The sequence below is a fragment of the Octopus sinensis genome, linkage group LG25 (assembly GCF_006345805.1).
Source record: "Octopus sinensis linkage group LG25, ASM634580v1, whole genome shotgun sequence".
NCBI classification, from domain to species: domain Eukaryota; kingdom Metazoa; phylum Mollusca; class Cephalopoda; order Octopoda; family Octopodidae; genus Octopus; species Octopus sinensis.
This window is the reverse complement of record NC_043021.1, coordinates 11387659-11402577: the sequence shown is the minus strand read 5'-3', so window position 1 is coordinate 11402577 and position 14919 is coordinate 11387659. Positions and strand designations below refer to the sequence as shown.

Sequence of the window (14919 nt, the reverse complement as noted above, 5' to 3'; positions counted from 1 at the left end):
GTTCCTATTTTTTGTTTTGCACACTACTGATGCTGCTGCTGCTGCTGCTGCTGTTGTTGTTGCTACTGGGAAATTTATTATGCAGTAAAATTGATACGAAAATGTTTTTCTAGATATGTGCAACGTTATATGACAACAAAGTAAACAGCGTCCTTGCTGCCTGTATATATGTGTGGGTGTATATGTGAGGCTGTGAATGTATGCACATGTGTATGTGACTGTGTGTATATGTGTGTGTGTGTGTGTGTGATTGTCTGTGGGTGTATGTGTGTGAGAAAGAAAGAGAGTGTGGTGTGTGTGTGTGTGCAAGTGTGTTCAAGTGTATATGTTTATGTGTGTGTATGTGGCAAAATGCTGTCAGACAACTTCAGTTGACCTCTTTCCCCTGTTTACAACAATAAAGATAAAGAGCAAATGTCTGCGTGATCATTATTAGGAAAATAGCAGCCAAATTCCCTCGAATTTGGCTGCTATTTTCATACACATTGCATACAACATTGCATACAACAGTTCCACACGCAGGGGTGGCTGTGTTGGTTAAGTAACTCGTTTTCCAAGGACAGGTGGTTTCAGGTTCAGTCCCACTATAACTTAGGGCTGAGCAATGCCTTGTGAATAAATTTGGCCAGTGGAGATTGTGTGTGGAAGCCTGTCTCTCTCACACACACATTTTAGGGTAGATACTTTGCATGCTGAGGGTATTGCTGTTATTTGTCCCCGAATGCAGGAGTTCATGTCTCATCTAGCTGTGCAGCAGCTTGGTAGGTGTTTTGGTCCCTTTCCACCATGACCCCGGGTTACCTAGGGCCACCCAACAATGTAAGCAACAAAACTCCCTCTCTCTCTCACACACACACATACATACATATACACACACACACACACGCACATATACATATATATTATATATATATGTATATGTGTATATATATATATATATATGTATGTATGTATGTATGTATGTAGTATATGTATGTATGTATATGTATGTATGTATATGTATGTATGTATATGTATGTATGTATGTATATGTATGTATGTATGTATGTATATATATGTATGTATATATATGTATGTATATATATGTATGTATATATATGTATGTATATATATGTATGTATATATATATATGTATGCATGTATGTATATATATGTATGTATGTATGTACTATTGGTATAAGGCCTGAAATTTTGCGGGAGGGAACTAGTCAATTAGATCGACCCCAGTATGCAACAGGCACTTAATTTATTGACCCTGAAAGGATGAAAGGCAAGGTTGACCTCAGCAGAATTTGAACTCGGAACTTAGCAGCAGATGAAATACCACTAAGCATTTTGCCCGGTGATCTAACAAACAATTCTGCCAGCTTGCTGCCTTTATTTATATTATATATATATATATATATATATATATATATATACATATACATATATATATATATATATATATATATATAGGCACAGGTTTAGCTGTGTGGTAAGAAGTTTGCTTCCCAACCACATGGTTCCAGGTTCAGCCCTACTGCATGGCACCTTGGGCAAGTATCTTCTACTATAATCTAGGACCGGCCAAAGCTTTGTGAGTGGATTTGGGTGACGGGAACTGAAAGGAGTCTGTCCTATACACATATATATATTTATGTCTATTTATTTGCATCTGTACTTATTACCCCTAGCATCGCTTAGAAACTGATGTTGGTGTGTTTATGTCCCTGAAACTTAGTGGTCCTAAAAAAGAGACTGATTGAATAAGTACTAGGCTTACAAAGAATGTCCTGGGGTCGATTTCTTTGACTAAAGGCTGTGCTCCAGTATGGCCTTAGTCAGATGACTAAAACATATATATATATATATATATATGCGCATGGCTCGGTGTTTAGTGAGATAGCTCAATTCTAAGACTGGGCTGTCTGTTGTGTTCTTGGTTGTGGCCATGCTGGAGCACTACCTTCGAAGAAGATTTAGTCAAACGAATCAGCCCCAGTACTTGTATTTTGTTTTTAAAGCTTGGTACTTATTCTATCTCTGCCAAACTGTTAAGTTACGGGGATGTTAACAAACCAACACCGGTTTTCAAGTGTTGGTGGGGACAAACACACACACGTGTGCGCATATACGACAGGATTCTTTCAGTTTCCATCTACCAAATCCACTCGAGGCTTTGGCCAACCCAACACTGTCATAGAAACATTTGCCCAAGTTGCCACACGGTGGGACTGAACCCAGAATCATGTAGTAGGGAAGCAAGCTTCTTACCATGCAGCCATTCTTGCACCTATATAAATCACCTTTCAAAATGTAAATAAGTGTAAACAAGTTTTGTTCAGTCTCCATGCGTATAAAAAGCTGGGATTAAACTGACAAGTTTCGTCTCTGTTTGAAGGCTCGTCAGACAACATATGCCTAACTTTTTCACTCTCTGCATGCGATTAGACTCGGAAAATTTGTGAAGAACCCATTGACCCAATTTGCTGACTTTTCAGATGGCACACAGGTGTCAATGAATGGTTGAAGAGCCAAATCCCAGCTTCTCTGCTAGTTCCTCAACAGTTATGATGGGATTTTGTTCCACTGGGGTTTGCAGGACATCCTCATTGATAGAATGACTGAAACTTTTTCTCTCCACAGTGACTGCTATTTATATCAAACACAAAACCATGATTAATCTTAAAATGTCCTATCTAATTTAAGCAAAATTGCATTCATTAGCAATATTTCAAATTAATCAATTAATGATGCATGGAAATGACTTTCTTTTATCTCTGTTTCAGAAATGTCCGCTAAAATTTTACCATACTTATTGTTACTACTGCTGCTGGCTTCCACATGTCTTTCACTCACCGAAACACTGCCAAAGGTATACTTTCACTTTCTCTTTCCATTCTCTCTATTTTTTTTTTTGATCCTCATCATTATCTGTACTGCCTTTTGTATGTTTCTCTCTCTTGATCATTCTCTGTCTTGATCTTACCCCTTTCTTGATTTTTAACTATGTGGCATTAGGAAGGGCATCCAGCCATAAGAAACCCTGCCAAATCATATTGGAACCTGGTGCAGCTCCCTAGCTTACTAGTTTTCAGTCAAACTGTCCAACCCATGCTAGCATGACAAGTGGACATTAACCCTTTCGTTACTGTATTTATTTTAAATGCTCTGTGTTTCTTTCATTTACTTTAAATATAACAAAGAATTTAGTAAAATAACTTAGTTATCATTAAGCTAGAGTTAGGAACATAAATTGTGACTAAGGTTTAGTGGAAGATTTTAATTCAAAACTTATGGAAACAAGACATTTGTACTCAGAGCCAGTTTTAGCTGGGTTGATATCAAAAGGGTTAAATGATAATGATGTTACTCTTTTACTTGTTTCAGTCATTTGACTGTGGCCATGCTGGAGCACCACCTTTAGTCGAGCAAATCGACCCCAGGACGTATTCTTTGTAAGCTTAGTACTTATTCTATCGGTCTTTTTTGCTGAACCGCTAAGTTATGGGGACGTAAATACACCAGCATCGGTTGTCAAGTGATGTTGAGGTGACAAACACAGACACCCAAACACACACACACACACATACACACACATATATATATATGTGTAAGCTGTGAGTTTTAATACAACAATAATAATAATAATCCTTTTCTACTAAAGGTACAAGGCCTGAAATTCTTGGAGAGGGAAGCTAGTCAATTACATCAAACCCCCAAACTTCCAAGAATCCCTCTCAACACATGGCTATGATGCTCCCCCACTACTTCTGCTCATGATCAGAGATGCACATATTGTCAGCCACCAAGAGACATGTTCAACTGGTTAAGGTCAAACAACTGACAAGCAAATCTGTGGTATTGAGCAGAATATTTGCTGTAGTCCATCTTTTATACCAAGACAGAACAATGTTCATGATAACACTTCCAATCAGTTAAGATCAGAAACCACAAGAGCCACAGCCTGGTACTGCATCCGGGCATTTATTATTATTATTATTATCATCATCATTATTCTTACTACTACTACTACTACTACTACTACTACTACTACTACTACTACTACTACTACTACTACTACTACTACTACTACTACCACCACCACTACTACCACTACTACTACTATTATTAACAAAATATTTTTCTCTATGTTGTCCTCCTTAAAACAGAATATTTGCTGTAGCCCGTCTTTTATACCAAGACAAAATTATTATTATTATTATTATTAACAGGTGTGGATCAGTGAAGTGTATATTGGTAATAATGCACAGGAGGATTTTATAGAATTCTACGATGGTGGCAGCGGAAATTTTTCTTTTACAAATTTCTCATTAGACGTAAACAGCAGCATCGGGTAAGTTTCTTATTTCTTATTATCGTCGTGGTTGTTTAGTGCCAGATCAATCATAATCCAGCAGAGCTGTGATCTAAAGTGCAGAGCTGTGATCCCTGGCATGACCATCCCCACTCTGTAGAGGAATATATTGGACTGTGTTTCAGGTACACGTTTAGTGAGACAATTAGCCATGTGTCCTTTGTTGGTTGTTTGAAGTGTGAGGTAGGTTGCGTTTGTGGGCAATGGTAACACTGAAGTTTGGGTTTCCAAATGTTTTATTAACCTGCAATGTTACTGCTATTGGCTCCTTGTCGGTTACGACAATGAAGGAGGGTTCCAGTTGATCCAATCAACAGAAAGGCCTGCTTGTAAAATTAATGTGCAAGTGGCTGAGTGCTCCACAGACATACATACTCTTAATGTTCTGGTGTCTAGATGATTCAACCAATGGAACGGCCTGCTTGTGAAATTAATGTGCAAGTGGCTGAGCGCTCCTCAGACATACATACTCTTAATGTTCTGGTGTCTATAATATACATGCCACTCTGTCAATTATGGCAATGAGGGTTCCAGTTGATCCAACCAATGGAACAGCCTGCTTGTGATATTAATGTGCAAGTGGCTGAGCGCTCCACAGACATACATACTCTTAATGTTCTAGTGTCTATAATATATATGCCACTCTGTCAGTTATGACAATGAGGGTTCCAGTTGATCCAACCAATGGAACAGCCCGCTTGTGATATTAATGTGCAAGTGGCTGAGCGCTCCTCAGACATACATACTCTTAATGTTCTGGTGTCTATAATATATATGCCACTCTGTCAGTTATGACAATGAGGGTTCCAGTTGATCCAACCAATGGAACAGCCCGCTTGTGATATTAATGTGCAAGTGGCTGAGCGCTCCACAGACATACATACTCTTAATGTTCTGGTGTCTAGATGATTCAACCAATGGAACAGCCTGCTTGTGAAATGAATGTGCAAGTGGCTGAGCGCTCCACAGACATACATACTCTTAATGTTCTGGTGTCTAGATGATTCAACCAATGGAACGGCCTGCTTGTGAAATTAATGTGCAAGTGGCTGAGCGCTCCTCAGACATACATACTCTTAATGTTCTGGTGTCTATAATATATATGCCACTCTGTCAGTTATGACAATGAGGGTTCCAGTTGATCCAACCAATGGAACAGCCCGCTTGTGATATTTATGTGCAAGTGGCTGAGCGCTCCACAGACATACATACTCTTAATGTTCTAGTGTCTATAATATATATGCCACACTGTCAGTTATGCCAATGAGGGTTCCAGTTGATCCAACCAATGGAACAGCCCGCTTGTGATATTAATGTGCAAGTGGCTGAGTGCTCCACAGACAAACATACTCTTAAGGTTCTGGTGTCTATAATATATATGCCACTCTGTCAGTTATGGCAATGAGGGTTCCAGTTGATCCAACCAATGGAACAGCCTGCTTGTGAAATTAAGTGGCTGAGCGCTCCACAGATATTCTTTCATTCTTTTACTTGTTTCAGTCATGTGACTGCGGCTATGCTGGAGCACCACTCTCAGTCAAATAAATCAACCCCATGACTTATTCTTTGTAAGCCTAGTATTTATTCTATCAGTCAGTTTTGCTGAACGGCCAAGTTACAGGGGATGCAAACACACCAGTGTCAGTTGTCAGGCGATGTTGGGGGGATAAACACAGACACACAAATACATTCATACATATATATGTAGATATATATATATATATACATATATATATGATGGACTTCTTTCAGTTTCCATCTATCAAATCCACTCACAAAGCTTTCGTCGACCCAAGGCTATAGTAGAAGACACTTGCCCAAAGTGCCATGCAGAGGGACTGAACCCGGAACTATGTGGTTGGGAAGCAAGCTTCTTACCTCACAGCCACTCCTGCATACCCTTAGTGTAGTTCTCAGGGAAATTCAGCGTGACACAGAATGTGACAGGGCTAGCCCCTTTTGAATTACAAGTACAGCTCATCTAGGCAGCTGAGTGGACAAGAGCAATGTGGAATAAAGTGTCTTGTTCAAGGACCCAACACACTGCTTGGAATTGAACTTCTGACCTTGTGATAGTGAACTGAACACCGTAACCACAAAGCCATGAATCTTCATTGGATCATTTATATTTACAAAGGGACAAAGGTATACCAGCATCGCTTATCAAGTGATGGCTGGTGGTGAGGACAGACACAATACATCCATCCACACACACACACCACACACACACACACACATATCGCCTGAGTGGCCCTTGTGCTAGTGGCACGTAAAAGCCTCCACTACACTTATAGAGTGGTTGACGTTAGGAAGGGCATCCAGCTGTAGAAACTCTGCCAGATCAGATTGGAGCTTGGTGCAGCCATCTGGTTCGCCAATCCTCAGTCAAATCGTCCAACCCATGCTAGCATGGAAAGTGGATGTTAAACGATGATGATGATGTACATTCAATAAATTAATGGGTCGATGTTCAGTGAACACAATGACTAAGTGTCTTCTGTATATAACTTGCTGGATAATATTGTGAAAAGAAACTAAATGACTGCATATAATTAATGTGTGTTACTCGGCACCAGAAGTTACAGTTTGTGCTTTTGTTGAATGCAACACAGTTATATAAGAAAAGGTAACAAGAAGAGAGACCAAATTGCTGTAACCAGTGACATACATACATCGAGATGGCCTAGTGGCTCTGTGGCCTGAGATTGAATTTGCAGGTTTTTATAGCTGTAAGCTATCTTACCATGATAAGTCAGCCAATGCAGACTGGTTGCACCATGTTCACCTATATTGGCAATGCTTTTCATTTTATGAGGACACATTAGCCTTCTGCTTATAATAGACAGGATAATTATTATTAAGGCAGTGGGCTGGCAGAATCGTTAGCTCAACAGCAATTTGTCCGTCTTCATGTTCCGAGTTCAAATTTCACCAGGGGTGACTCTGCCTTTTATCTTTTCGGGGTTGATAAAATAAGCACCAGTCAAGTACTGTAGTCGATGTAATCAACTAGCCCCCTCTGCCCAAATTTCAGATCTTGTGCCTGTAATGGCCCATCAACTTTGATGGGCCATTATAAACAAACAAGCAAGCATGCAGCCTCTCTGCAAGATGTTCTCTTGAGACAAATATTGCAGCTGTGGTGTTTGTTTTTTATAGTATATACACATTAGGTACAGGAGTGGCTGTGTAGTAAGTAGCTTGCTTATCAACTACATGGTTCTGGGTTCAATCCCACTGCGTGGTACCTTGGGCACGTGTCTTCTACTATAGCCTCTGGCCGACCTAAGCCTTATGAGTGGGTTTGGTAGACGGAAACTGAAAGAAGCCCATCGTGTGTGTGTTTGTGTGTATCTGTGTTTGTCCCTCCACTATTGCTTGACAACTGATGCTGGTGTGTTTATGTACCCGTAACTTAGCAGCTTGGCAAAAGAGACCAATAGAATAAGTACTAGGCTTACAAAGAATAAGTCCTGGGGTCGATTTGTTCCATTGCTGCAGACAAATGGTTGAAAGAAATAAAAGGATTTAAGAATTAAGTTATATGGAATGCTATTTTGAATTAATGTAGCATCTATTGCTATCTTTATATACTTTATGCATTATCTTTATATACTTTATATACTTCAGATCTAAAAATTTTTCTTTGGATGGTCTGCAAACCAACAGCAAGGGGTTTTTAGTTTTAAGTGCTAATGACAGCAATGAGAACAGCAAGGAGATAAAGGAGGCTTTGAGAGAGTTTCAAAATGTTACCATCAACATCACCCTCATTCGTCATGTACCGGTAACTATGGCAACTTATATTCTTCACAGAAAGCATTTTTTCTGGGGTTTTTTTAATGAGCTTTTATCTTGCATTTTACAGGTTCGATTATATTTGATTGTCATGTTGTGTGATGGTGGTGGTGATGTGTATGTGTGTATGTGAAGGTGGCGAGATGGCAGAAATGTTAGCACGCCGGGCGAAATGCTTAGCAGTATTTCGTCTGCCGCTACGTTCTGAGTTCAAATTCCGCCGAAGTCGACTTTGCCTTTCATCCTTTCGGGGTCAATTAAATAAGTACCAGTTACACACTGGGGTCGATATAATCGACTTAATCCGTTTGTCTGTCCTTGTTTGTCCTCTCTGTGTTTAGCCCCTTGTGGGTAATAAAGAAATAGGTATTTCGTCTGCCGCTACGTTCTAAGTTCAAATTCCGCCGAGGTCGACTTTGCCTGTCATCCTTTCAGTGTCGATTAAATAAGTACCAGTTACGCACTGGGGTCGATGTAATCGACTTAATCCATTTGTCTGTCCTTCTTTATCCTTCTGTGTTTAGCCCCTTGTGGGTAGTAAAGAAATAGGTGATGTGTATGTGTGTGTGTGTCTACTCACACATATATTGGTCCTACTTCAGCGTGCGGTCTACCTTTTCTTACCCTCTTAATCTGAGTTAATTCTAACCATTACAATGTTGTTAGAAAATTTCTCTTAACACATAAATTTGTTTGTGGCAATCTTAAATGATGTACGAAGTATGTATTATTAATTAAGATTTATTAATAAATCATTATTCAACATTATTAAATTTGTTTTTATCATCCTGTAGTATAAAGTTCTTATAGTGGAGGTAGATCACATGCTAATGTGTAAAAGGGTAAGAAAAGATAGATAGTATGCTAAAAGTAATTTCACAGCATAGACAGGATGCTGCGGTAGACCGCATGCTAAAGTAGGACACTGCAGTTGACCACACGCTAAAGTAGCACCCATATATTGGGTTGTCCAGAAAGTTCGTGCCAATTTTTAAAGGAAAGAAAAAGGTCAATAAATTACTTGCTGTTACATTTTTAATCAACCAAATATGAACCATTTTGTTGCACAATGCGTCTCCATCTTTTCTTTAACTTGAAAATACCCTCTTCCCAGAATTTAGGGGGTTTCATGGCAAAGAATTCATCAAGGTATCTTTTTACGTCATCCAAGAAATTTTTACCATTAAGACTATTCTGCAGAGACCTGAATAAGTAGAAATCTGAAGGAGCAATATCTGGTGAATATGGAGGGTGGGGTAACACATCCCAGCCGAGCTGCAGCAATTTTTGTCTGGTTCCCAAAGCATCAAGTGCCGAAAACGAACTTTCTTATCTTCCATTTTAAAGGGTTACAGAATTAACACAGGTTATAGGAACATAAACCTTCTTCCATGAAAAGATAGCTTAAACTGTGATCTAAATGGAAGTGTAGTCAAATCCTATTTTATGGACTCAATCATGTTCTAAAAATAAGTCGAAAAGTAAGCTACTATAAATCGGCACAAACTTTCCAGACAACCCAATATTTATATATAGATATATATGTATATATGTATAATAACTGAGCAGCAGAAGTGAAATTTTTAATCCTTGCCCACATGAAAGGAAATACATTGTATCATACCTACGTTCCCCATCATGACTGTAACTGCTAGTCCCTCAGCTTTGACCCTCCTACAACCAATACCTGGGAATCCAGTAAGGAGTTTGACCAGGACACACACAGAGACACACTCTCAGATACACACGCCCTTACACAATGGACATCCACCCAACAGACCCTTTTCCACCCTCCCCAATATAAGCCCCCCACACATACTGCACCCCTACACGCACCCCCCACGCATTCATAAATGCCACAAAGGAATTTAACCAGTTTTAACCAAAATATTAACAAATAATACACACAAATCAACACACGCTCTCTTACGCATCCTTTGGGCACGTCCCACCTCCTGGAACACACTGCACATATAGCACCACTGCACACATTCCAATTCTACATGAACACCAACCTTGAAACACACTAACATTTGCCATACACTCCCTTTTCTGGAAAACTTTCGTTGGTCTACCATACCCACAGAGACGGGTCTTTCCTGCCAAGGGACATAACTCTTCAATTAACCTTTGCTCAGGTCGTTTCAAATTTTGCAGACAGTTTTCTCCGTAGTAGCCGAAATAAACTTGAATATTACGTCCCTTAGCGCATGTCTTTTCCTCACGACATAATTTCTAATTCAAACTTTTAGATATTTACCACGGTAAATCCCTAAATGCTGACCTCATTAATGCAAACACTGATTTAAATAATGTAAATGCTCACCTTTCCTTCATTTCTGTTTTTGCCAGATTCACACAATTATTAGAAGATCCTGTGAGTACTATTGTCCTTCATTTTCTCTCCTACTTTTTGCTCTTTGTCTCTACCTCTCTATCTTATACATTTACTCTCTCCATAGTTACTTGACCTGCTAGAAATAGCAACGAAACCACCTTCAAATTACATCCTATTATCTTGAAACAGAAATGACATATTGGGCAATACAATATCATATTATTTACCTTTTACTTGTTTCAGTTACTGGACTGTGGCCATGCTAGAGCACTGCCTTAAAGTTTTTTTTTTCTTCTTTTAGTCAAACAGATTGACTTTGGTTCTTTTTTTTTTGTTCTTTTTTTTTGAAGTCTGGTACTTAATCTATTGTCTCTTTTGCCAAACTACTAAGTTACAGGAATGTAAATATACCAACATCAGTTGTCAAGCAGTGGATGGTGAGGGGCAGACACAAACACAAAGACTCACACACACCACACACACACGCAAAGGGGTGGCTGTGTGGTACGAAGTTTGCTTCCCAACCACATGTTTTTGGGTTCAGTCCCACTGCACGGCACCTTGAGCAAGTGACTTCTACTGTAACCGTTGGCTAATCAAAGCCTTGAGAGTGGATTTGGTAGATAGAAACTGAAAGAAGCCCATTGTGTATCTGATCGGCAAGAGTCAACAAACTGAAAACATCGATGTCTCAAATTCCTGATAGAGGGCGACACTAAACGAACGGGGTGTTTTCACACCTTTTACCATAAGAGAGATTTTTTTCTTCATGGTAACTGCAGTGTACTTGCCTTTAGCAGTTGAAATATGTGACAAACATATATTATATATATATATATATATATATATATATATATTATATATATATATATATTATATATATATATATATATATAATATTATTGGTGAATTGAAGAAATGGAGCTGAACGAAGATTGAACAGAAATCGTTTTATTTCATTCTACACGTGTTTCGAAAGGCACAATTACCAAAATCCGATTGAATAATGAGACCATATTGTGTCTTTCTCTTCAGGAAGAAATAGGAAATCCGTTGGAAAAAACAAAAACAGAATGTTTTTTCCAACGGATTTCCTATTTCTTCCTGAAGAGAAAGACACAATATGGTCTCATTATTCAATCGGATTTTGGTAAATTGTGCCTTTCGAAACACGTGTAGAATGAAATAAAACGATTTCTGTTCAATCTTCGTTCAGCTCCATTTCTTCAATTCACCAATAATATTTTAATTTCAATTATCCGCACCAACGCACGGTTGCAACACCATATGGTTGTACCTCTAACCGTGCTGTCTTCTGCTGTGATTTTTGCTACCAAGGTATCGGTTAAACTTTTGATTAATCTGCTACAAGATTGTTCATCTTTCTATTTCACATAATATATATATATATATATATATATATATATGTATATATGTATATATGTATGTATATATGTATATATGTATGTATATATGTATATATGTATGTATATATGTATATATATATGTGTATATATATATCTGTAATATAATTGTCACATATTGCATTACAGATAAATTCCTCTATTTACATAATATTGAGGTCTCATTCCTTCTTTTGTTGTCTTCCATTACTATTAATAATAATAATAATAATGTGCATGTGCGTGCTTGTATGTCTGTGTTTGTTCCTGTAACTTATCAGTTTGGCAAAAGATACCAATAGAATAAGTACCAGGCTTACAAAGAATAAGTCCTGGGGTCAATTTGTTTGACTAAAGGTTGTTCTCTAGCATGGCCGCGGTCAAATGACTGAACCAAGTTAAAGAGTAATGACGACTGATTAAAGAAGAGAGTCTCCACATGGTTCTTGACTTGCTAAAAATAGCAACCAAATATCTCTCTAATGAATTAGTTGATGTAATCCTAGATACACCGATTCAGAAAATATTGGGCTGGATCACTTTTGATCGTCAGCCTGATTGGATCAAGGCTGACCTTGTGCTAAACTGCAGCAGTAATGAGAGTAAAAGTTGGCAGTTTTGACTCTTAGATATGTGATATTTTCTCTGCAATATTTTCATATTCTTATCTTTTTGCTAAAATCTGTAAATTACATTTTAACCATGTAGCATTTAAGCTGGACATATCCAGCCAAAATAATTCTACCTGTTTTATGTGCATAGTGTCCAGACCCAGACTCTCACACCTGCCTTCCAAAGTCATTCTAAGATAAACAATCACATCATAGAAATCTTGAAGCTATGAGATAATGTGTGTTTAATTAGTTAGTTGTTGTTGTTGTTAGTTGTTGGAGCAGTGTATCCTTCAAAACGTCCATGCTTTCTGAAATTCGCCAACACTACACCTGATTTTCTCCCCTCCATACACACACAAGCATGTATCTGACTCATACATTGTTCGCTTTCCAGACATTTGTACATTACTGCATATACGTTATACGCACTTTCTGACAAGTTGTGGTGCACCTGAGCACTGTATACAATAATTTCATTATTATTATTATTTTAAACAAACTGACTTAATAAGCATTACATTTGACAGAGTAATCTGAATGCTAATGGGTTAATAACCATTTCTTGCTGCTAACGTTCGTGACATCCCTGTAGCCATGTGCTTTTATTAATACATTGTACCTTTCTGTATCCACGTGCTGTTGCTAACAATGTTGTTGCTAACTTCTGCAACAATTTTAATAATTGATATTTCCATTTGTTGCTAACACCTATGATATTTCCATGTTCTTGTACTGTTGCTGATGACTATGAGATTCTTATATTATTAATTTCTATAACAAGTTCATGTCCTAATGCTGTTGCTAACAGCTGAAGCATTTCTCCATGTATGTGCTTTTACTACATCTGTTATATTTCCATATCTGCATTTTGTTGCTAACTTCTGTCACAAGTTCATGTCCTAATGCTGTTGCTACACCAGCCCTGAGCATTTCTCCATGTATGTGCTTTTACTACATCTGTATATTTCCATATCTGCATTTTGTTGCTAAATTCTGTCACAAGTTCATGTCCTAATGCTGTTGCTAACAGCTGAAGCATTTCTCCATGTATTGCTGTTACTACATCTGTTATATTCCATATCTGCATTTTGTTGCTAACTTCTGTCACAAGTTCATGTCCTAATGCTGTTGCTAACAGCTGAAGCATTTCTCCATGTATGTGCTTTTACTACATCTGTTATATTTCCATATCTGCATTTTGTTGCTAACTTCTGTCACAAGTTCATGTCCTAATGCTGTTGCTAACAGCTGAAGCATTTCTCCATGTATGTGCTTTTACTACATCTGTTATATTTCCATATCTGCATTTTGTTGCTAACTTCTGTCACAAGTTCATGTCCTAATGCTGTTGCTAACAGCTGAAGCATTTCTCCATGTATGTGCTTTTACTACAATCTGTTATATTCCATATCTGCATTTTGTTGCTAACTTCTGTCACAAGTTCATGTCCTAATGCTGTTGCTAACAGCTGAAGCATTTCTCCATGTATGTGCTTTTACTACATCTGTTATATTTCCATATCTGCATTGTTTGCTAACTTCTGTCACAAGTTCATGTCCTAATGCTGTTGCTAACAGCTGAAGCATTTCTCATGTATGTGCTTTTACTACATCTGTTATATTTCCATCTGCATTTTGTTGCTAACTTCTGTCACAAGTTCATGTCCTAATGCTGTTGCTAACAGCTGAAGCATTTCTCCATGTATGTTTTCTTACTATATCTGTTATATTTCCATACCTGTGTGCTGTTGCTAATTTCTGTAACAATTCCGCACCCTTGTGCCAACCATATATCTTTTTCATCAGTCGTGTGTTCACATCTCTTCCAGTTCAAACTAATGTTGTCATCTGTTACGAAGACGTCGCTCCCATACAATTGGCCAGTAACGTATCTACAGAAGGCAGTGTCAACAATTGTCCCCTGTCTCCAGTGCACATTGAACAAGTGTCACTTCTCAACGACTCTACGCTTGCTGTAGTCTTGCACAGCAATGGCTTGCCAAAATGGAAGTTGAAGTCCCTCGTGGTTAGCGTCACCCTCGATGGAAACTCAACACATAATATTTCACTTGATGGAGTCACAACTAATGAAAATGAAACTTACAGTTTAAACATCTCCGTTAACCCAACGCAGGTTTGGCATTTTTGTTTCTTAATTTCTTATAAATTTCCTGTGGTATTCACTTGAAATTTCATTAAATATGATTATAAGTTTCAAGACAATTAAACACCTTTGTAGCTATGAAGAAATAATGTTTAATATTTATATCCATAAAGGAGTGGCTGTGTGGTAAGTAGCTTGTTTACCAACCACATAGTTCTGGGTTCACTCCCACTGCGTGGCACCTTGGGCAAGTGTCTTCTACTATAGCCTCGGACCGACCAAAGCCTTGTGAGTGGATTTGGT

General features: G+C 38.2%; 1 protein-coding gene and 1 long non-coding RNA gene across 2 annotated transcripts in view; one reads left to right on the top strand and one right to left on the bottom strand.

Annotated features, from left to right (window-relative positions):
* LOC118767897 overlaps positions 1 to 4101 on the bottom strand; it is a 26522-nt gene extending 22421 nt beyond the window's left edge. The window contains exon 1 of the long non-coding RNA XR_005003806.1: positions 4091 to 4101. This is a non-coding gene — a long non-coding RNA (uncharacterized LOC118767897). The remainder of the gene's footprint in view (positions 1 to 4090) is intronic.
* LOC115224552 (serine-rich adhesin for platelets-like) overlaps positions 1 to 14919 on the top strand; it is a 77163-nt gene that overhangs the window by 37611 nt on the left and 24633 nt on the right. Inside the window, exons 2-6 of the mRNA XM_036513268.1 lie at positions 2772 to 2857; positions 4218 to 4339; positions 7991 to 8147; positions 10511 to 10535; positions 14342 to 14646. Coding sequence (XP_036369161.1) covers positions 2774 to 2857; positions 4218 to 4339; positions 7991 to 8147; positions 10511 to 10535; positions 14342 to 14646 — 693 coding nt within the window. The 5' untranslated portion in view covers positions 2772 to 2773. The remainder of the gene's footprint in view (positions 1 to 2771; positions 2858 to 4217; positions 4340 to 7990; positions 8148 to 10510; positions 10536 to 14341; positions 14647 to 14919) is intronic.